A 25,014-nucleotide genomic window follows, 5' to 3' on the forward strand; every position below is an offset into this window, starting at 1 on the left:
CCACGGCTACTTCTAGTGTTGTGTTAGGTTCAGGAACTGCGGTCAGTAAAGATACCATCTCCTCAGAGCTCGTCCATGTTGCTCCTTAACCACCAGGTCATAACAGTACAGCTGGCCAGCAATGTATTGAATGCATCTCAAAAGAGGGAAAAAAAAAGTTCTGAACCATTTTTTTTTTCTCTGCAGCCTGTTTTTTCTTTTTTTTCCCCTTAATCTCTGGGTGGTTCAGGATTTTGGCGCTGACATGGATGTTCAGGGTTTGTTCTCTCGTGTGGATCAACTTGCTGCAAGGGTACAGAGTATCCAAGATTATGTTGTTCAGACTCCGGTTTTGGAGCCTAGAATTCCTACTCCTGATTTGTTTTTTGGGGCTAGATCTAAGTTTTTGAACTTTAAAAATAACTACAGATTGTTTTTTGCTTTGAGACCCCGTTCCTCTGGTGACCCCATTCAGCAGGTGAAAATTGTCATCTCTCTGCTGCGTGGAGACCCTCAGGATTGGGCATTCTCCCTTGAGTCAGGGGATCCGGCATTACTTAATGTAGACGCATTTTTTCAAGCACTCGGATTACTGTATGATGAACCTAATTTTGTGGATCAGGCAGAAAAGACCTTGTTGGCCCTGTGTCAGGGTCAGGAAGCGGCAGAATTATACTGCCAGAAATTTAGAAAGTGGTCTGTGCTCACTAAATGGAATGAAGATGCTCTGGCTGTAATTTTCAGAAAGGGTCTTTCTGAAGCCCTTAAAGATGTTATGGTGGGGTTCCCCACGCCTGTTGGTTTGAACGAATCTATGTCTCTAGCCATTCAGATTGATCGGCGCCTGCGCGAGCGCAAGGTTGTGCACCATATGGCAGTGTCCTCTGAGCAGAGTCCTGAGCCTATGCAATGTGATAGGATTTGGACTAGAGCAGAACGGCAGGAATTCAGACGTCAGAATGGGCTGTGTTTTTACTGTGGTGATTCTGCTCATGCTATTTCTGATTGCCCTAAGCGTACTAAGAGAGTCGCTAGGTCTGTTACCATTAGTACTGTGCAGCCTAAATTTCTCTTGTCTGTTACCCTGATTTGCTCATTGTCGTCCTTTTCTGTCATGGCATTTGTGGATTCAGGCGCTGCCCTGAACTTAATGGACTTAGAGTTCGCCAGACGCTGTGGTTTTTCTTTACAGCCTTTGCAGAGCCCTATTCCCTTAAGGGACATTGATGCTACACCATTGGCCAAGAATAAACCTCAGTACTGGACTCAGCTGACCATGTGCATGGCTCCAGCACATCAGGAAGATTGTCGTTTTCTGGTGTTGCATAATTTGCATGATGTGGTTGTACTGGGTTTTCCATGGTTACAGGTACATAATCCAGTGCTGGATTGGAAATCTATGTCTGTCACTAGTTGGGGTTGTCAAGGGGTACATAGTGACGTTCCTTTGATGTCAATTTCCTCTTCCCCCCTCTTCTGAAGTTCCTGAGTTTTTGTCAGATTTCCAGGATGTATATGATGAGCCCAAGTCCAGTTCCCTTCCTCCTCATAGGGACTGATTGTGCTATTAACTTGATTCCTGGCTGTAAGTTCCCTAAGGGCCGACTTTTCAATCTGTCTGTGCCAGAGCATGCCGCCATGCGGAGTTATGTTAAGGAGTCTTTGGAAAAGGGGCATATTCGGCCCTGTTTGTCACCGTTGGGAGCGGGATTCTTCTTTGTTGCCAAGAAGGATGGCTCCTTGAGACCCTGTATTGATTATCGCCTTCTTAATAAGATCACGGTCAAATTCCAATACCCTTTACCTTTGCTTTCTGATTTGTTTGCTCGGATTAAGGGGGCTAGTTGGTTTACTAAGATTGACCTTCGAGGGGCATATAATCTTGTTCGTATTAAACAGGGTGACGAATGGAAAACTGCATTTAATATGCCCGAAGGCCATTTTGAATACCTTGTGATGCCATTCGGGCTCTCTAATGCCCCATCTGTGTTTCAGTCCTTTATGCATGATATCTTCCGGAATTATCTTGATAAATTCATGATTGTATATTTGGATGATATTTTGATTTTTTCCGACGATTGGGAGTCTCATGTGAAACAGGTCAGGATGGTATTTCAGATCCTTTGTGCTAACACTTTATTTGTGAAGGGGTCTAAATGCCTATTTGGAGTTCAGAAGGTTTCTTTTTTGGGTTTTATTTTTTCTCCCTCGGCTATAGAAATGGATCCTGTTAAGGTCCAAGCCATTCATGATTGGATTCAACCCACTTCTGTGAAGAGCCTTCAGAAATGTTTGGACTTTGCTAATTTTTATCGCCGTTTCATTGCCAACTTTTCCAGTGTTGTTAAGCCCCTGACCGATTTGACGAAGAAAGGCGCTGATGTGATGAATTGGTCCTCTGCGGCTGTTGAGGCCTTTCAGGAGCTTAAACGACGATTTACTTCTGCCCCTGTGTTGCGTCAGCCAGATGTTTCTCTTCCTTTTCAGGTTGAGGTTGACGCTCCTGAGATTGGGGCAGGGGCCGTTTTGTCTCAGAGAAGTTCCGATGGTTCTTTGATGAAACCGTGTGCCTTCTTCTCCAGAAAGTTTTCGCCTGCGGAGCGTAATTATGATGTCGGCAATCGGGAGTTGTTGGCTATGAAGTGGGCATTTGAGGAGTGGCGACATTGGCTTGAGGGAGCCAAGCACCGTATTTTGGTCTTGACCGATCATAAGAATCTGATTTACCTCGAGTCTGCCAAGCGGTTGAATCCTAGACAGGCTCGATGGTCCCTGTTTTTCTCCCGTTTTGATTTTGTGGTCTCGTATCTTCCGGGATCTAAGAATGTTAAGGCTGATGCCCTCTCTAGGAGTTTTTTGCCTGATTCTCCGGGAGTCCTTGAGCCGGTTGGTATTCTCAAGGAGGGGGTGATTCTTTCTGCCATCTCCCCTGATTTACGGCGGGTGCTTCAGGAATTTCAGGCTGATAAACCTGACCGCTGTCCAGTGGGGAAACTGTTTGTTCCTGATAGATGGACTAGTAAGGTAATTTCTGAGGTTCATTGTTCGGTGTTGGCTGGTCATCCTGGGATTTTTGGTACCAGAGATTTGGTTGCTAGGTCCTTCTGGTGGCCTTCCTTGTCGTAGGATGTGCGTTCTTTTGTGCAGTCCTGTGGGACTTGTGCCCAGGCCAAGCCTTGCTGTTCCCGCGGTAGTCGGTTGCTTTTGCCTTTACCGGTCCCTGAGAGGCCTTGGACGCATATTTCCATGGATTTTATTTTGGATCTTCCTGTCTCCCAGAAGATGTCTGTTACCTGGGTGGTTTGTGACCGGTTTTCTAAGATGGTCCATTTGGTACCTTTGCCTAAATTGCCTTCCTCCTCTGATTTGGTTCCATTGTTTTTTCAGCATGTGGTTCGTTTGCATGGCATTCCGGAGAATATTGTGTCTGACAGAGGTTCTCAGTTTGTTTCTAGGTTTTGGCGGTCCTTTTGTGCTAGGATGGGCATTGATTTGTCTTTTTCTTCGGCGTTTCATCCTCAGACAAATGGCCAAACTGAGCGAACCAATCAGACCTTGGAGACCTATTTGAGATGCTTTGTGTCTGCTGATCAGATCAGGATGATTGGGTGGCCTTCTTGCCGTTGGCCGAGTTTGCCCTTAATAATCGGGCTAGTTCGGCTACTTTGGTTTCGCCCTTCTTTTGTAATTTTGGTTTTCATCCTCGTTTTTCTTTGGGGCAGGTTGAGACTTCTGACTGTCCTAGTGTGGATTCTGTGGTTGACAGGTTGCAGCAGATTTGGGCTCATGTGGTGGAGAATTTGGTGTTGTCTCAGGAAGAGGCTCAACGTTTTGCTAACCGCCGTCGGTGTGTTGGTTCCCGGCTTCGGGTTGGGGATCTGGTCTGGTTGTCTTCTCGTCATGTTCCTATGAAGGTTTCTTCCCCTAAGTTTAAGCCTCGGTTTATTGGTCCTTATAGGATTTCTGAGATTATTAATCCGGTGTCTTTTCATTTGGCCCTTCCTGCCTCTTTTGCCATCCATAATGTTTTCCATAGATCTTTGTTGCGGAGATATGTGGTGCCCGTTGTTCCCTCTGTTGATCCTCCTGCCCCGGTGTTGGTTGAGGGGGAGTTGGAATATGTGGTGGAGAAGATTTTGGATTCTCGTTTTTCGAGGCGGAGGCTTCAGTATCTTGTCAAGTGGAAGGGTTATGGCCAGGAGGATAATTCTTGGGTTTTTGCCTCTGATGTCCATGCTGCTTATTTGGTCCGTGCCTTTCATCTGGCTTGTCCTGATCGGCCTGGGGGCTCTGGTGAGGGTTCGGTGACCCCTCCTCAATTCTGCTCTTGGGTTCCCTCCGGTGGTTATTGGTGGTAATACCGTTGTCCCTGGGTTGCAATCCTGGGCAGGTGTCCCTGCTGATTGCAGCTCTGACTGGGGTATTTAGGTGTGCAGGATTCATTAGCCCTTGCCAGTTGTCCATTGTTCTTGGAGGTTTTGCATCTCTGTCTGGTTCCTCCTGCCCTGCTGCCAAATCAGCAAAGATAAGTGTCTGGTTATTGTTTCTGCAGCACACATGCTGTGTGCTTTACTATTCAGTGCTATTCATTGTTTTTTTCTTGTCCAGCTTAGACTGTGTTTGGATTTTTTCAGTCAAGTTGGATTCTCAGGAGATGCAGATATACATTCCATGTCTTTAGTTAGATGGTGGAATTTTTGTATTATCTGCTGTGGATATGTTTAGGGTTTTAATACTGACCGCTTAGTATTCTGTCCTATCCTTTCCTATTTAGCTAGCGTGGCCTCTTTTGATAAATCCTGATTTCTGCCTGCGTGTGTCTTTCCTCTAATACTCAGTCAATATTTGTGGGGGGCTGCCTATCCTTTGGGGTTTTGCTCTGAGGCAAGATAGAATTCCCATTGCCATCTATAGGGGTATTTAGTCCTCCGGCTATGTCGAGGTGTCTAGGATGTGTTAGGTACACCCCACGGCTACTTCTAGTTGCGGTGTCAGTTTAGGGTTTGCGGTCAGTACAGGTTCCACCTACTCCTGAGAAAGTCTCATGCGGCTCCAAGGTCACCGGATCATAACATAAGACACCATGTCACGTTTGGAGAGCCCCTGATGTGCCTAAACATTGAAACCCCCACAAATGACACCATTTTGGAAAGAAGACCCCCTAAGGAACTTATCTAGATGTGTTGTGAGAACTTTGAACCTCCAAGTGTTTCACTACAGTTTATAACGCAGAGCCGTAGATATAAAAATTATTTTTTTTCCACAAAAATTATTTTTTAGCCCCCAGTTTTGTGTTTTCCCAAGGGTGACAGGAGAAATTGGACCCCCAAAGTTGTCCAATTTGTCCTGAGTATGCTGATACCCCACATGTTTGGGTAAAGCCCTGTTTGGGTGCACGGGAGAGCTCGGAAGGGAAGGAGCACTGTTTTACTTTTTCAACGCAGAATTGGCTGGAATTCAGATCGGACACCATGTCGTGTTTGGAGAACCCCTGATATGCCTAAACAGTGGAAACCCCCCAATTCTAACTGAAACCCTAACCCAAACACACCCCTAACCCTAATCCCAACCATAACCCTAACTACACCCCTAACCCTAATCCCAACCCTAATCCCAACCGTAAATGTAATCCAAACCCTAACTTTAGCCCCAACCCTAACCCTAACTTTAGCCCCAACCCTAACTTTAACCCTAACTTTAGCCCCAACCCTAACCGTAACTTTAGCCTCAACCTTAACCCTACATTTAGCCCCAACCCTAACCCTAATGGGAAAATGGAAATAAATACATTTTTTAAATTTTATTATTTTTCCCTAACTAAGGGGGTCAGGAAGGGGGGTTTGATTTACTTTTATAGCGGGTTTTTTAGCGGATTTTTATGATTGGCAGCCGTCACACACTAAAAGACGCTTTTTATTGCAAAAAATAGTTTTTGCGTCTCCACATTTTGAGAGCTATAATTTTTCCATATTTTGGTCCACAGAGTCATGTGAGGTCTTGTTTCTTGCGTGACGAGTTGACGTTTTTATTGATACCATTTTCGGTATCAATAAAATTGATCGCTTTTTATTCCGATTTTTGTGAGGTAGAATTAACAAAAACCAGCTATTCATGAATTTATTTTGGGGGGGTCGCTTATACCGTTCCACGTTTGATAAAATTGATAAAGCAGTTTTATTCTTCGGGTCAGAACGATTACAGCGATACCTCATTTATATCATTTTTTTATGTTTTTGCGCTTTTAACGTTAAATACTATTTTATATAAAAAAGAAATATTTTTGCATCGCTTTATTCTGAGGACTATAACTTTTTTATTTTTTTTTTCATTAATGACGCTGTGTTGTGGCTTGTTTTTTGCTGGACAAGATGACGTTTTCAGCGCTACCATGGTTATTTATATCCGTCGTTTTTATCGCGTGTTATTCCACTTTTTTGCCTCATTTTTTTGTTACGGTGTTTACTGAAGGGGTTAACTAGTGGGACAGTTTTATAGGTCGGGTCATTACGGACGCGGCGATACTAAATATGTGTACTTTTATTGTTTTTCTTATTTAGATAAAGAAATTTATTGGAACAATATATATATATATTTTTATTTAGGATTTTTTTTTTTTTTTACACATGTAATATTTTTTTTTACATTGCCTCAGGGGGGGACATCACATTATAGTGACAGATCGCTGATCTGACACTTTGCAGTGCACTGTGTCAGATCAGCGATCACACAGGCACTGCAGGGAGGCTTCCCGGCGCCTGCTCTGAGCAGGCGCTTGAAAGCCACCTCCCTGCAGGACCCGGAAGGCCCCCTGTGGCCATTTTGGATCCGGGCCTGCAGGGAGGAGGTAGGAGACCCTAGGGGCAACGCAATCACATCGCTTTGCTCCGAGGGTCTCAGGGAAGCACGCAGGGAGCCCTCTCCCTGCGCAATGCTTCCCTATGCCGCCGGAACGCTGCGATCATCTTTGATTGCAGTGTGTCGGGGGTTAATGTTCCAGAAGTGGACATAGTGCTGGATGTCAGCTGTAATAATCAGCTGACACCTGGCGGCGATCGGCCACGCTCCCCCCAGGTCACCTTGATTGGATAGTACGTCATATGGAATAAAGGGGTTAAGAAGGGCAGGAAAAAACTTAAATTGTAATAATGAAGTCTCAAAGAAATTGATAATTTCCAGAGACAACAGCTCTTTAGACTCATAAGGGAGAGTGAATGCCCACCTCTGAGGATCCTCCTGCAACAAAGAAATACTAAGTGTTGTTGTTCAAAGGCAGAAGTCGGTAATTGAAATAACCTTAATAACGTTGACAGAAAGGCACAAATGTATTGGCAGACTACAGAAAATTGATTAGATAAATTTATCCTCGCCTTTTTATACAGGAGCTAAAGCTTGAGCATAAAAAGAAATTTACCAAATTTTGAATTTGTTTGGTCAATTCATACTACAACTGCTACTTGCTTTTGTGAATTGTATGGCCAGCTGTTTTCACAGACAATGATTTCTGGAAGTATTCCTGAGCCCAAACAGTGATTTGCACAACTGAATCATATGTTTTTAATGTGGTGCCACCATAGCGTCTCTATATCATGACAATCCCAATATCGATGGTCGGCCTTGTTATGTACTGTAGATGGTGAAATATTCAAAGTCTTTGCAATTCCACATTGAGGAAAATTTTTCTGAAATTATTCTACAATTTGTAGATGCAAATGCTTCTGAGAGACTCTGCCCCTCTAGCATGATCTTTTTATGTACAATCATGTGACTTATTGAATATTGGCCCTCAAGCTGTTTTTCATTAGTAGCACTTACTTTTACTGCCTTTTGTTAAACGTGTCACAACTTTTTTGAGAAGTATTCCTGGCATCAATTTCCCAAAAATGTTTCAATAAAATGAAGAAATGTCTATCAATTTTTGATATATGTTTTATGTTGTGTTCTGAAGAAAATATGACTTTGAGACTTCCAAATCATTGCATTCTTGGTTTCTTTACATTTTACACAGGGTCCCAATGTTTTTGGAATTTGGTTTACTCAAGATATTTTGTTGCAGCCAATGTCTTACTCAGTTTAAAATTAAATTTTGCTACTCTACAAATTATATAGACACTTTAATAAATACATGTTATAAAATGTCTATTAGAATTAGTATGCCTAAAAGACACTGTTAATGAGTAATATCAATTGTTTCATTTTTGACAGATGACTGTACCAGGCGCTCAAAGAAACATATGATATTTTCAGATGTTAAAGCAGATGACCGTAGTATCACACCAGATACGTATGAAGAGTATGCCATTATCCAAGAAATACCTCCAGCCTTTCACAGCATAGATGTATCATGTAATCCCTTTCAACGGGTTCCTTCTCCTGATTTATCACAGACTTTAACACAAAATAAAAATAACCAAAGGGATGGTAAACCTAAAAGAGAAAATGCAAGAAAGAAGCCGCTGTCATGTTCAGAATGTGGTAAACGTTTTACAGACAAATCAACTCTTGTTACACATCAGAGAATTCACACAGGGGAGAAACCATTTTCATGTTCAGAATGTGGAAAATGTTTTAATCAAAATTCACAACTTGTTACACATCAGAGAATTCACACAGGGCAGAAGCCATTTTTATGTTTCGAATGTGGGAAATGTTTTAATCAGAAAACAAATCTTCTTACACATCTGAGAATTCACACAGGGGAGAAGCCATTTTCATGTTCAGAATGTGGGAAATGTTTTGCAGACAAATCAACTCTTGTTAGACATCAAAGAATTCACACCGGAGAGAAGTTATTTTCATGTCCAGAATGCGGGAAATGCTGTTCTCAGAAATCTGATCTTGCTAAACATCAGAAAACTCACACAGGAAAGAAGCAATTTTTATGCTCCGTGTGTGGGAAATGTTTTTATCAGAAAACAAATCTTGTTACACATATGAGAATTCACACAGGGGAAAATGCATTTTTATGTACAGAATGTGGGAAATATTTTCCAAAGAAATCAAATCTTGTTACGCATCAGAGAGTTCACACAGGGGAGAAGCCATTTTCATGTTCCCAGTGTGGGAAAAATTTTACAGTGAAATCAAATCTTGTTAAACATCAGAGAAGTCACACAGGGGAGAAGCCATTTTCATGTTCCCAATGTGGAAAATATCTTACATCTAAGTCAAGTCTTCTTAGACATCAGGTGATTCACAAGGCAGAAAAAACATTTTCTTGTTTAGAATGTGGGAAATGTTTCAACCAAAAATCTATTTTTGTTGCACATGAGAGTATTCACATAGGGAAGTAGACAATTATTTTTTTTTATTATTATTATTGACAAACTGTACAAGGTACAAATATCAGTTAAGCCATGTGCACACGTTCAGTATTTGGTGACTTTTTTTTACCTCAGTATTTGTAAGCTAAAACCAGGAGTGGAACAATCAGAGGAAAAAGTATAATAGAAACATGCCACCATTTTTCATCCACTCCTGGTTTTGGCTTAGAAATACTGAGGTAAAAAACTCACCAAATACTCAATGTGTGCACGTGAACTTACAGTGAAAGTAAAGCATTATGTCATGGGTTTTGAATGGAAAGCAACTTAAAGCATTAATTGATGATTGAGGAATATAAGAAATGATCAATAAGCATTTGTTATAAAAAAAGCAAATAGAATCGAAATAAGTCACCCATACACTAAATCAGCAACTTGATTGAGACATAGTTGGCTGCAATTTTCTTGAATGTGTACTGCCTGTTCCTCAGAATGATTCTTAATGAGGTTTTCAGATTCAGAAAGTCCGTTTCTAAGCTGCAGTTTGTTTTAAATAAAAAACTATCAAAATAACTCACTCTAGCAATGAGTCTCTGCCACTGCTCTATTATCTGCAAATTGTCTTCTGAGCAAAACTTTCAAAAGGGATCATTCAGGCATCTATTTTTTACGTACGAGTGCTCTCCATGGCTTTCATGGACAGCACTAGTACCTACAATAGAGAATGGGGCTATTCACATGACCATGATTTTTTATGGACCAAGCAGTTAGCACAAAATTGAGGACACATGTTTGATATTAATTTGATTGGCAATGCAAGTCTATGGGTCTGTAAAAAAAATGGACAGCACTCGGATGCCATCCAAGTGTGGGCCAATTTTCATTGACTGTCAGATAGGAGAAGGTAGACAATTTTTTTTTCACGTGCGAGAAAAACAAAAGAAACTTGGACCAAACGCTGATAATACTCCGACTAAAATTGCTGATGAAACTCAGTTAGTTTTACTCATACCTGAAAAAACTGACAAGTAGTGCACCTGAAGAAACAGAGGAATGGAAGCATGTGACCCAGAGAAGCAGGAGGATTGGGAGGCAGTCAGCACCCATATTGCTCAGGAACCAGTACCCGGCCCTCACGCAGGAGAATGATGATCAAATATATCAAGTTAAGACAAAGAACCGCCTTGTAAGAACTCAGAGTCCTTTTGGATGGAGAAATAAAAATGTTGTGACGAAGAAAAGGTGAGGATGATACACCTCACCCTAGAGCTCCTCTTCTGGACTACTAGAGAGGTGAGAGATTCTGATGATGTCACATTACATCATTCTTATTTATGGGAATAACAGATGGGCAGAACTGGAGAGGTGAGGACTCTTGAAATGTCTGTAGTGAGATTTATTAATGTGTCTCTCTATAAACAGGATTACACAGTAGTGAAGAAGACCTCTAGTGAGCGATGTCAGGCCCCTATGTCTAAAGGATGGAGATGAAGGTCAATTATGGGGCCTCCACCCCACCCCCTGATACATGAAGACATTAATGACCTGAAGTTCCTAGAACTCGCCTACAAGATGATTGAGCTACTGACTAGAGAGGTGACACTGCTGGGAATGCTGGGACATAATACAATAATGTTATGAAGGGATCGGGGGTTGACAGCATCATTGTGTGTGTCAGCTTCCTATAAGGTGTCAGGATTAGAGATGGGCGAACCTGAACAGTAAAGTTCGGCGGCTGTACTGAACACCTACTGTTCGGGCATGGACGCAGAACATGGGTTTCACCAGGAAGGCCGTGTTACTGTCTGGGTTCGGCACCATGAACACCGAGTGTTTGTCATGCTGTCATATGCATGACAGCATGGCAAATACTGCTTCTGATTGGCGGTAAACTCATTTGGGCCAGTCAGAGAGTCACGATTCCCACGCTGTCTACTGGCCACGTGAACCCGCAGCGGTTATAGCAGGTAAAAAGTTTACCTCATGTCGGTGGCGTCGGCAGAGATGGGAATATTCATCACCCACCGCCTGCGCTCTAAATAAATAATTGAAAACAAAAACTGGAGTGAGTTCCCTTTGTATTTTTTGATAACCAGCCAGGCAAAATTCACAGCTGGGGGTTGCAACCCTCAGCCTTCAGCTTTAGCAATGCTGGTTATCAAGAATAGAGTGGTCCCCACTTGGATTTTTTAAATTACTTAAATAAATAATTTTAAAAAACGGCGTGAGGTCACCCCATTTTTGACAGCCAACCAAGATAAATCAGACAGCTGGGGGCTGGTATTCTCAGGCTGGTAAGGGGCCATGGATATTGCCCCACCCCACCCCAGCATAAAAATAGCGGCCCACAACCACCCAGAAAAGGTGCATCTATTAGATGCACCAATTCTGGTGCTTTGCCCGGCTCTTCCCACATCTTTCTCAAATATCGTCTTTCTAATTTGTGACACACCTGTATATCAACTTCTCTGCGGAGTACAATATACAAAACGCGTCGAGAGCTATCGGAGTCACTAGGAGGGGACAGCCACCAATGAATACAGAACACATCTTTAAGAGTATCTACAAGATTGAGTGAGATTGTTCCGTTTACTCTAATTCAAGCATGCCCGATTTTGGATGCACAGTATCTGTACAGCATTAGGTTGAACATGACAACTGTTCAGTGATGTTGTTTTGCTGAAGCTTGAATACTTTGGGTGCTAATGCCATGGATAGGGCATCTTTCGACGTGTTTCAAGCGACATGCGCACTTTGTCAAGAGGATCTGTATTCTCTTTTTTGTGAACACACAATTTTAATATTTGCTTCATGTACCTTGGATAATAAAATGCACTTATTGGATTTAATCTGTGAGCTGGATTTTTCTGCTTCCCATAGTTACAATGAATTGTTGCTTTTAGCCTAGATGCAATGTTTAATGATACCAGAGCTAGATAATGTTATTATTCAGCTCGTTGTAAAAGAGTATCAAAAATTAATGTCTGCATCTGTAGCGTTATGGTAGTAGGTAACCTAATATCCAAGGATGATGTTGTTTATGATGAACAAGCAACCAATACGCTCGGACAAAAGCATGACTAATGGTCCCCTGGTAATGTGGTAAATGCCACATAGCACACACTGTGATATACAGTAGGAAAAATAAGTATTTGACCCCTTGCTGATTTTGTAAGTTTGTCCACTGACAAAGACATGAACAGTCTATAATTTTAAGGGTAAGTTAATTAACATTGAAAGATAGAATATCAAAAATAAAACCCAGAAAATCACATTGTATAAATGATATAAATGTATTTGCATTTTACAGTGAGAGAAGTATTTGATCACCTACCAACCATTAAGAGTTCTGGTTCCTACAGACCAGTTAGATGCTCCTCATCAACTCATTACCTGCATTAAAGCCAGCTGTCTTAAATAGTCACCTTTATAAAAGACTCCTGTCCACAGACTCAATTAATCAGTCAGACTCTAACCTCTACAACATGGCCAAGACCAAAGAGCTTTATAAGGATGTCAGAGACAAGATCATAGACCTACACAAAGCCGTAATGGGCTAAAAAACCATAAGTAAGACGCTAGGTGAGAAGGCGACAACTGTTGGTGCAATAGTAAGAAAATCTAAGAAATACAAAATGACTGTCAATTGACATCGATCTGGGGCACCATGCAAAATCTCACCTCATGGGGTATCCTTGATCTTGAGGAAGGTGAGAGATAGACCTAAAACTACATGGGGGAACTTGTTAATGATCTCAAGGCAGCTGGGACCACAGTCACCGAGAAAATGTGTAACATTACGCTGTAAAGGTTTAAAATCTTGCAGTGCCTGCAAGGTCCCCCTGCTCAAGAAGGCACATGTGCAGGTCCGTCTGAAGTTTGCCAATGAACACCTGGATGATTCTGTGAGTGATTGGGAGAAGGTGCTTTTGTCAGATGAGACAAAATTGAGCTCTTTGGCATTAACTCAATTTGCCGTGTTTGGAGGAAGAGAAATGCTGCGTAAGACCCAAAGAACACTGTCCCCACTGTCAAACATGAAGGTGAAGGTGGAAACATGTTTTGGGGATGGAGCCATGTACTGTAACATCCTGAATGACAAACACCTTCCCTCCATCAGGACATTAAAATGGGTCCTGGCTGGGTCTTCCAGCAAGACAATGAGCCAAAATATACAGGCAAGGCAAGAAAGGAGTAGCTCAAAAAGAAGCACATTAAGGTCATGGAGTGGCCTAGACAGTCTCCAGACCTTAACCCCTTCACCCCCAAGGGTGGTTTGCACGTTAATGACCGGGCCAATTTTTACAATTCTGACCACTGTCCCTTTATGAGGCTATAACTCTGGAACGCTTTGACGGATCTTGGCGATTCTGACATTGTTTTCTCGTGACATATTGTACTTCATGTTAAAGGTAAAATTTATTCGATATAACTTGCGTTTATTTGTGAAAAAAATGGAAATTTGGCGAAAATTTTGAAAATTTTGCAATTTTCCAACTTTGAATTTTTGTGCCCTTAAATCACAGACATATGTCACGCAAAATACTTAATAAGTAAAATTTCCCACATGTCTACTTTACATCAGTACAATTTTGGAACCAAAATTTTTTTTTGTGACGGAGTTATAAGGGTTAAAAGTTGACCAGCAATTTCTCATTTTTACAACACCATTTTTTTTTAGGGACCACATCTCATTTGAAGTCATTTTGAGGGGTCTATATGATAGAAAATACTCAAGTGTGACACCATTCTAAAAACTGCACCCCTCAAGGTGCTCAAAACCACATTCAAGAAGTTTATTAACCCTTCAGGTGTTTCACAGGAATTTTTGGAATGTTTAAATAAAAATGAACATTTAACTTTTTTTCACACAAAATTTATTTCAGCTCCAATTTGTTTTATTTTACCAAGGGTAACAGGAGAAAATGGACCCCCAAAGTTGTTGTACAATTTGTCCTGAGTACGATGATACCCCATATGTGGGTGTAAACCATTGTTTAGGCGCATGGCAGAGCTTGGAAGGGAAGGAGCGCCATTTGACTTTTCAATGCAAAATTGACTGGAATTGAGATGGGACGCCATGTTGCGTTTAGAGAGCCCCTGATGTGCCTAAACATTGAAACTCCCTACAAGTGACACCATTTTGGAAAGTAGACCCCCTAAGGAACTTATCTAGATGTGTGGTGAGCACTTTGACCCACCAAGTGCTTCACAGAAGTTTATAATGCAGAGCCGTAAAAATAAAAAATCATATTTTTTCACAAAAATGATCTTTTCGCCCCCAATTTTTTATTTTCCCAAGGGTAAGAGAAGAAATTGGACCCCAAAAAATGTTGTGCAATTTGTCCTGAGTACGCTGATACCCCATATGTGGGTGTAAACCATTGTTTGGGCGCATGGCAGAGCTTGGAAGGGAAGGAGCGCCATTTGACTTTTCAATGCAAAATTGACTGGAATTGAGATGGGACGCCATGTTGCGTTTGGAGAGCCCCTGATGTGCCTAAACATTGAAACTCCCTACAAGTGACACCATTTTGGAAAGTAGACCCCCTTAGGAACTTATCTAGATGTGTGGTGAGCACTTTGACCCACCAAGTGCTTCACAGAAGTTTATAATGCAGAGCCGTAAAAATAAAAAATCATATTTTTTCACAAAAATGATCTTTTCGCCCCCAATTTTTTATTTTCCCAAGGGTAAGAGAAGAAATTGGACCCCAAAAAATGTTGTGCAATTTGTCCTGAGTACGCTGATACCCCATATGTGGGTGTAAACCATTGTTTGGGCGCATGGCAGAGCTTGGAAGGGAAGGAGCGCCATTTGACTTTTCAATGCAAAATTGACTGGAATTGAGATGGGACGCCATGTTGCGTTTGGAGAGCCCCTGATGTGCCTAAACATTGAAACTCCCTACAAGTGACACCATTTTGGAAAGTAGACCCCCTAAGGAACTTATCTAGATGTGTTTTGAGAGCTTTGAACCCCCAAGTGTTTCACTACAGATTATAACGCAGAGCCGTGAAAATAATTTTTTTTTTTTTCTCAAAAATGATTTTTTAGCCCCCAGCTTTGTATTTTTACAAGGGTAACAGAATAAATTGGACCCCAAAATTTGTTTTCCAATTTGTCCTGAGTACGCTGATACCCCATATGTGGGGGGGAACCACTGTTTGGGCGCATGACAGAGCTCGGAAGGGAAGGAGCGCCATTTGGAATGCAGACTTAAATGGATTGGTCAGCAGCCGTCACGTTGCATTTGCAGAGCCCCTGATGTACCCAAACAGTACAAACCCCCCACAAGTGACCCCATATTGGAAACTAGACCTCCCAAGGAACTTATCTAGATGTGTTTTGAGAACTTTGAACCCCCAAGTGTTTCACTAAAGTTTATAGCGCAAAGCCGTGAAAATAAAAATTCTTTTTTTTTTTTCACAAAAATGATTTTTTAGCCCCCAGTTTTGTATTTTCACAAGGGTAACAGGATAAATTAGACCCCAAAAGTTGTTGTCCAATTTGTCCTGAGTACGCTGATACCCCATATGTCAGGGGGAACCACTGTTTGGGCGCATGACAGAGCTCGGAAGGGAAGGAGCGCCATTTGGAATGCAGCCTTAAATGGATTGGTCTGCAGGCGTCACGTTGCATTTGCAGAGCCCCTGATGTACCCAAACAGTACAAACCCCCCACAAGTGACCCCATATTGGAAACTAGACCTCCCAAGGAACTTATCTAGATGTGTTGTGAGAACTTTGAACCCCCAAGTGTTTCACTACAGTTTATAATGCAGAGCCGTGAAAATAAAACATCTTTTTTTTCCCACAAAAATGATTTTTAGCCCCCCAAATTTTTATTTTCCTAAGGATAACAAGAGAACTTGGACCCCAGAAGTTGTTGTTCAATTTGTCCCGAGTACGCTGATAACACATATGTTGGGGTAAACCCCTTTTTGGGCGCACGGGAGAGCTCGGAAGGGAAGGAGCACTGTTTTACTTTTTCAACGCAGAATTGGCTGGAATTGAGATTGGACGCCATGTCGCGCTTGGAGAGCCCCTGATGTGCCTGGACAGTGGAAACTCCCCAATTCTACCTGAAACCCTAACCCAAACACACCCCTAACCCTAATCCCAACGGTAACCCTAACCACACCCCTAGCCCTGACACACCCATAATTCTAATCCCAACCCTAATCCAAACGTAAATGTAATCCAAACCCTAACCCTAACTTTAGCCCCAACCCTAACTTTAGCCCCAACCCTAACTTTACCTCCAACCCTAGCCCTAACCCTAACCCTAACCCTAAACGTGACTGAAATACGTGGCACTGAAATACGTGGCACTGAAATACGTGGCACTGAAATACGTGGCACTGAAATACGTGCAACTGAAATACGTGGTACTAAAATATGTGGCACTGAAATACGTGATACGTGGCACTGAAATACGTGGCACTGAAACACGTGGCACTGAAATACGTGATACGTGGCACTGAAATACATGGCACTGAAATACGTGGCACTGAAATACGTGGCACTGAAATACGTGGCACTGAAATACGTGGCACTATGACTGTCAGAAAATGTTCTTTAAACGGTTAGGGGTGAGGTTAGGGGTAGAGTTAGGGTTAGGGTTTGGATCCCTTTATCACCTTGATGGTGGTGGGTGGCTTTTCAGTGTCTTTTCTGTTTTTTTCAATAAAAATGCATGCGTTTTTAACGCAAACAAACGCATGTGCTTAAAAACGCAAGAAAATACTGCAGGTTGTATTTCTGAAAATGAACGCATGCAGAAAAAAACCGCATGCGTTTGAAAACGCGACCAAACGTGTACAAAAAAACCGCATGCGTTTTCAATGTTAAATATAGGGAAAAAACGCATGCGTTTTTTTGTGCAAAAAACGCTGCAGACAAAAACGCAAGTGTGAAACCAGCGACGCTTTTTATAGCAAAAAAGTTTTTGCGTCTCCACATTTTGAGACCTATAATTTTTCCACATTTGCTCCACAGAGTCATGTGAGGTCTTGTTTTTTGCGGGACGAGTTGACGTTTTTATTGGTAACATTTTCGGACACGTGACCGTTTTTGATCGCTTTTTATTCCGATTTTTGTGAGGCAGAATGACCAAAAACCTGCTATTCATGAATTTCTTTTGGGAGAGGCGTTTATACCGTTCCGGGTTTGGTAAAATTGATAAAGCAGTTTTATTCGTCGGGTCAGTATGATTACAGCGATATCTCATTTATATCATTTTTTTTATGTTTTGGCGCTTTTATACGATAAAAACTATTTTATAGAAAAAATAATTATTTTGGTATCGCTTTATTCTCAGGACTATAACTTTTTTATTTTTTTGCTGATGATGCTGTATGGCGGCTTGTTTTTTGCGGGACAAGATGACGTTTTCAGCGGTACCATGGATATTTATATCAGTCTTTTTGATCGCGTGTTATTCCACTTTTTGTTCGGCGGTATGGTAATAAAGCGTTGTTTTTTGCCTCGTTTTTTTTTTTTTTTTCTTACGGTGTTTACTGAAGGGGTTAACTAGTGTGGCAGTTTTATAGGTTGGGTCGTTACGGACGTGGCGATACTAAATATGTGTACTTTTATTGTTTTTTTTTTTTTTTATTTAGATAAAGAAATGTATTTATGGGAATAATATTTTTTTTTTTTTTCATTATTTTGGAATATTTTTTTTTATTTTTTTTTACACATTTGGAAATTTTTTTTTTTACTTTTTTACTTTGCCCCAGGGGGGGACAATACAGATCGGTGATCTGCCAGTTTGCATAGCACTCTGACAGATCACCGATCTGCGAGAAGTACAGGCTGCTTCACAGTGCCTGCTCTGAGCAGGCTTCTGTGAAGCCACCTCCCTCCCTGCAGGACCCGGATCCGCGGCCATCTTGGATCCGGGTCTGGAGCAGGCAGGGAGGGAGGTAAGACCCTCGCAGCAACGCGATCACATCGCGTTGCTGCGGGGGGCTCAGGGAAGCCCGCAGGGAGCCCTCTCCCTGCGCGATGCTTCCCTGCATCGCCGGCACATCGCGATCATGTTTGATCGCGGTGTGCCGGGGGTTAATGTGCCGGGGGCGGTCTGTGACCGCTCCTGGCACATAGTGCCGGATGTCAGCTGCGATATGCAGCCGACACCCGGCCGCGATCGGCCGCGCTCCCCCCGTGAGCGCGGCCGATCGGCTATGACGTACTATCCCGTCGGCGGTCATACGGGCCCACCCCACCTCGACGGGATAGTACGTCAAATGTCGGGAAGGGGTTAAAGGGAACCTGTCACCCCCAAAATCGAAGGTGAGCTAAGCCCACTGGCATCAGGGGCTTATCTACAGCACTCTGGAATGCTGTAGATAAGCCCCCGATGTATCCTGAAAGATGAGAAAAAGAGATTATACTCACCTGGGCGGGCGGTCCAATCCGATGGGCGTTGCGGTCCAATCCGGGGCCTTCCACCTTCTTATGATGACGTCCTCTTCTTGTTATCATGCTGCGGCTCCGGCACAGGCGTACTTTGTCTGCCCTGTTGAGGGCAGAGCAAAGTACTGCAGTGCGCAGGCGCCAGGCCTCTTTGTCCTTTCCCGGCACCTGCGCACTGCAGTACTTTGCTCTGCCCTCAACAGGGCAGACAAAGTACGCCTGCAACGGAGCCGCAGCATGAAGACAAAACGAGGATATCATCATAAGAATATGGGAGGCGCTGGACCGCACCGTGAAACTCATCGGACTGGACCGCAGCGGGAACGCCCCTGGGTGAGTATAATCTAACCTCTTTTTCTCATCTTTCAGGATACATTGGGGGCTTATTTACAGCATTCCAGAATGCTGTAGATAAGCCCCTGATGCTGGTGGGCTTAGCTCACCTTCGATTTTGGGGGTGTCAGGACTCTGAACATTTTTTATTACCTTTTTGTGCATTACTGCCCTTTTCCAAGATGGTGTCTTTGGTCTCATGTGCACTGTGTCTTCCTGCTATAAAACTCCACCACAGCCTTCAGTCTGTGCTAGAGTATTCTGCCTTGCATCCAGCTCCTGACCTCTTGGTGACTCCCTGGCTATATACCTGCTCCTGTGAACCTGTGTGGTGATCCTGCTACTCTGCTCTGAGTTCCTGCTGCATACACCAGTTCCAGTAATCCTCCTTCATCTGCTGCTCGTGTTTACTTCCATCTGCATTTGCTGGACATGTAAGCTGTTTCTGCTCTGCAAGAACCTGAGACTATTACCCAGACCTCCCTGGTTGAGCTAAGATGTTATTTGAACTGCCTTATAAGCATATCTATCTGTGTTTTGGGCTAAGCAAGGACTTATTCGTGTCAAGTATCCTCAAGAATAATTGTGCTTCATAGACTTTCTGCATGATTGCATTTTCCTCTGAAGTTTCCTATAGACTGCTGAGCTGCATTTGATATTTGCACCAAGTGTTGTGGAATTGAGTTTCTCTCTGCACCTGTTTGAATCACCGTGTGATAATATAGACTTTACCTCTTATAAAACTGTGTCCTGTAGTTGTCTTGTTCCACGCAAAGAGTCTCCTGAGTTATCCCCTATAATTATTACAGGATACTCTAGCCTTAAAAAAAATAAAAAAAAAGGAGACTGCTGGAAGAATGACTGCAGAAAGCAGACTAGAGCAGGTGTTTTCCATAATTAGATCACTGCAGAAAGATGTGGAAGGTCTGCAAAAGAAGTTTGGAAGCTTTGAACACAATCAACAAGTGTTTGGACAGTCTTTGCAGGACTTAAGCACCCGCATGGCAGCCCAGGAAAACAAACTTGCTGGTATAGAGTCCCAGTATGGACAGGCTTTTCAGGACATAAGCACGCAAATAGCTGCACAAGCGACTTTTCCCTCTGGGCAACCGCCATCAGCTAGCCCCATTTAGATTTAATGGTGATCGCCACAAATTTTGTGGCTTTGTGAATCAATGTATGCTATATTTTGATGTGCATGCTGACCGTTTTCCTAATGATAGATCCAAAATATTGTGTGTAATAATGCTGCTGACCGCATGAGCGCTCGCCTGGGCGAATCCGATGATTGAGTCTTGTGACCCATGGTTAAATAACTTAGATGATTTCTTGGCCGCTATGGCATTAATGTTTGATTATCCTAATTGCCGTGCAACCGCTGAATCTGCTTTATTGTCTTTACGCCAGGCAAAACGTTCTGTTATTGAGTATGCTACTGAATTCAGGAGATTAGCGGAGATTCCAATTGGGACAGTTATGCACAATTGCTTATTTTTAAAAGGGGTCTGTCTAGTATTGTAAAAGATTAACTAGCTCGCTCTGAGTCACCACAAGAGCTAGAGACATTTATACAGCATTGTGTGCGCATTGACATTCGCCTTACTGAGCGTAGGCAGGAGAAGTTTGCTGCATATAACCGTATTTCTAACTTTTCCCTTCCTTCCAAAGAGCCTGCAGGTAAAACATCTTAGGAGGTGGAGGAGGTGCCCATGCAAATTGATTCCGTTCAGAGGCGCGAGATCAATGAGCGCCGGGAGCATCGCCTTGGTGAAAGTCTATGTTTCTACTGCGGCCAGTCTGACCACTTCTTGATCAATTGTCCTAAGTGTCCTAGACGGCCTAACAAGGTGCTAGCAGCAGTAGGGGAGTATGACAACTGTTATGATGAATCTGACATCTCTGAATGTAGCCTGCCTTTAAACGCTGTATTCCATTCACTTTCTATGACTTCACCCCCCAAGGAGCTTAAGGAAAAGAACAATCACTGTTCTCTCCCTATTAAGATCCTGTGTTCAGGACAGTGGATTTCCAGTGCAGCTATGATTGACTCTGGTGCAGGTGGCAATTTCATGGATATCGCATTTGCCAAGGAACATGGTATTGAAATTCAGCAAAAAGCCTCTCCAATTACCATAGAAACAGTGAATGGGTCACCTTTAATCTCTGGGCTTGTAGATCAGGAGACCGTACCACTTGAAATTTTGTTGGAGCCTAATCATCAGGAGCAACTTTCTTTCTTGCTAATTTCTTCTCATTTTCCTGTGATTTTAGGCATTCCTTGGTTGCGTTCTCAGAACCCAATTATCAACTGGGAGACCAAGGAGATTATCTTTCCAACAAGGAGCAACTCAGCGTTAACAGAAGCTGTCCCTGAGTCCACAGCTACGGAACCACATGTACAGGTATTTTCTTTACCTCCAGCATATAAAGAGTTCTCTGACATCTCTGACAAGAAGAATGCAGATCAGCTTCCTCCACACAGGCATTATGACTGTCCCATTGAGTTGCTTCCTGGGGCAGCTATTCCTTTTGCTAACGTATACCCTTTGGCGGCACCTGAGCTTCAAGCCTTAAAGGAGTATATTGATGAAAATCTGGCCAAAGGCTTCATACGTCCTTCTTCCTCACCAGCAGGGGCACCTATATTTTTTGTAAAAAAGAAGGATGGGACCCTGAGACCCTGTGTTGACTATCGGGAACTCAATAAGGTAACCGTACGAAACCGTTACCCTTTGCCTCTGATTCCCGAATTACTGGAAAGAGTCCGCCATGCTAAGGTGTTCTCTAAACTGGATCTTCGTGGGGCTTATCATTTGGTGCGTATTCGTCCAGGGGATGAGTGGAAGACAGCATTCAGATGCCGGTATGGACACTTTGAATCTCTTGTGATGCCCTTCGGGCTTTGTAACACCCCTGCAACGTTTCAACACCTTGCTAATGACATTTTCAGAGATTTGTTGGACCAGTTTGTAGTGATCTATTTGGACGATTTACTAATCTTTTCTGACTCTCTACAGGAACATGAAGAACATGTCAAAACTGTTTTAAGACGTCTGAAAGAGAACCATCTGTATATTTAGCCGGAGAAATGTGAGTTCCATCGTTCTGAGATACAGTTCTTAGGTTATATCATCTCTCCCCAGGGGCTGAACATGGAATCTGGTAAGATTCAGGCTATCCTTGACTGGCCGTTGCCCAAGAACGTTAAGGAGGTGCAACGTTTTATTGGTTTTGCAAATTTCTACAGACGCTTCATTCGAAATTTTTCTGATATTGTCCGTCCCATTACTTCCTTGACAAATAAGGAAAAGCCATTTAAGTGGTCATCACAGGCTCAAGAAGCTTTTGATCAGCTTAAGATCTGTTTCACATCAGCACCGCTGTTGATACACCCAGATCCAACACTTTCTTTCATTGTGGAGGTGGACGCTTCTGATAATGCTTTGGGGGCTATTCTCTCCCAAAGAACTGGAGAGAAGGGTCTGCTACATCCTTGTGCTTTCTTTTCCCGTAGACTAACTTCAGCAGAGAAGAATTACGACGTGGGAGACAAGGAATTGCTGGCTATTATTATGGCTTTCAAAGAATGGAGGCATCATCTGCAAGGAGCTGCACAACAGATCATAGTGCTAACTGACCATCGCAATTTAGAGTTCCTTAGATCTGCTAGATGTCTTTCTCCTCATCAGGCTCGTTGGAACGTATTTTTAAATCAATTTAACTTTGTTATCTCGTACTGTCCAGGTTCTCGTAATGGGAAGGCTCATGCTTTATCCCGAATCCATGCTGCGGATTCCGAACCTGGAGCCCCGTCCAAGACCATTCTATCTGATGCCAATTTCATCGGAGTTATCCACGATCAGGACTTGTGGAAGGAGTGCAGGGAGGCCTATGACGGTGATGTATTTCTGGCCAACCCACCTGTGGATATTAATCCTTGTCTTTAAGGGTGGCATGTGGTTCAGAGATCGACGTATCTACGTCCCTGAGGTCCGTCTGCAGATCCTCAAGTTGGTACATGACTCCAAGTTGGCTGGTCACAGGGGGGTACAGAAGACACAAGAGTTCCTGAGCCGATTCTTCTGGTGGCCAACTTGCCTGAAGGATACCAAGGACTATGTTCTCTCTTGCGAGGTATGTGCTCGTTTCAAGACTCCTCATGTGGCACCTACGGGTCTTCTGCAACCATTACCTGTTCCGTCCCGCCCTTGGGGGTCTATATCAATGGACTTTATTGTGGAGCTGCCTACATCGGGGGGCATGAATACAATCGTGGTAGTTGATCGCCTGACTAAAGCTGCTCATTTTGTTCCATGCACCGGCCTCCCCTCAGCTAAAGATACAGTGAACTTGGTTATACAGAATGTCTTTCGGTTGCATGGGGTTCCGGATGAGATCATCTCTGACCGTGGAGTGCAGTTCACTTCAAGATTCTGGAAGGGGTTTTGCTCTGCACTCAATATTAATGTCTGTCTCTCTTCCGCTTACCATCCCCAGACAAATGGTCAGACTGAGCGTATCAACCAGACGCTGGAACAATATCTAAGATGCTATGTCAGCCATCTCCAGGATGATTGGTTGGAGTTACTGCCGTTAGCCGAATTTTCATATAACAATTCTCAGAGTGCCTCCACTAAATTTACACCTTTCTTTGCCAATCTGGGTTATCATCCGTGTATCTTACCTAGGTCTCCAATTAATTATCCGGTTCCGGCAGTGGAGGAAAGGCTGACTGCGATGAGGCAAAATCTGGAGGTTCTGAAGGAATCCCTGACCACAGCTCAAGAACGTTATAAGAAATCGGCTGATAGATTCCGTAAACCTGCACCCATGTTCAAGGTAGGAGATTCCGTGTGGTTAGCAACTAAGAATCTGAAGTTAAACGTTCCTTCACAAAAACTTGGACAGAAATTCATTGGCCCTTTCAAGATCAACGGTATTGTGAGCTCTGTGGCCTGCCGGCTGAAGCTGCCTAGGACTATGAAGGTACACCCAGTTTTTTATGTATCTTTACTAAAGCCTGTATCTCCTAATACCTTCCAGAGACGTGTTGTGCCTCCTCCGCAGCCTGTGGTGATTGATGGACAAGAACAATTTGTGGTGGAGGAAATTGTTGATTCCAGGATTCGCAGGAATCGGGAAGATTGGCTTCTGGGAAGAAGCCAATATCATTAAAGATTCCCAGGTTATTAATATCAGCCCGCAGCTGTCTGCGTAACCTTTACTGGTTATTAAAATAGGGGGAATCATCAAAAAAGTGATGTGGGGTCCCCCCTATATTTAATAACCAGCAAAGGCTAAACAGACATCTGTGGGCTGATATGAATAGACTGGTAAAGGGCCATGGATGTTGTCCCCCTCCTAGACTTAAAACCCCATCCCTCAGCTGCCCCAGAATGGCGCATCCATTAGGTGTGCCAATTCTGGAGCTTAGCCTCTACTCTTCCCACTTTCCCTGGTGCGTTAGCAAGTGGCGTAATAGTTTTGGACCTCACTTTGTTTTTTTTTCATTCATTCATTTGTTAATAAATGAAAAAAACTGGCTTGGGTTTCCCTCATTTTTAATAACCAGCTATGGGAAAGCAGACAGCGGAGGGCTGCAGTCCCCAGCTGTCTGCTTTCCCTTTGCTGGACATCAAAAATGGGGGGACTTCACGTGTTTTTTTACATGCATTTATTTATTAGTAATAAATAAATATAAAAAAGGCATGGATTTTGACCTCTTTTTAATAACCCCCAGCTCTCTGCTTTCCCTTGGTTCGTTATCAAAAATGGGGGGACTCCACAACATTTTTTTAACCCCTTTCTGACACCTGACATAATAATTTGGCTCTGTGCCCTGGGTCTTTCTGACCAGGGATGGGTTATGTCATCGTGATCAGCTATGCTCGGGCGATCGCCGCCCATGCTGTATCAGTCTGCAATTATAGTCCTATAACGGGACCTGACCTACAGAACTGTCCCACTAGTTAACTCATTTAGCGAACATAATAAAAAAATAAAAAAACAAGGCAAAAAA

At 43.0% G+C, this 25,014-nt stretch overlaps 1 protein-coding gene across 1 annotated transcript in view; it reads left to right on the plus strand.

Annotated features, from left to right (window-relative positions):
• The window catches only part of LOC143767277 (uncharacterized), a 37,280-nt gene extending 25,239 nt beyond the window's left edge, over positions 1-12,041 (plus strand). Inside the window, exon 6 of the mRNA XM_077255484.1 lies at positions 8,182-12,041. Coding sequence (XP_077111599.1) covers positions 8,182-9,269 — 1,088 coding nt within the window. The 3' untranslated portion in view covers positions 9,270-12,041. The remainder of the gene's footprint in view (positions 1-8,181) is intronic.
• The last annotated feature ends 12,973 nt before the right edge of the window (positions 12,042-25,014 follow it).

The sequence above is a fragment of the Ranitomeya variabilis genome, chromosome 4 (genome assembly GCF_051348905.1).
Source record: "Ranitomeya variabilis isolate aRanVar5 chromosome 4, aRanVar5.hap1, whole genome shotgun sequence".
NCBI classification, from domain to species: Eukaryota; Metazoa; Chordata; class Amphibia; order Anura; family Dendrobatidae; genus Ranitomeya; species Ranitomeya variabilis.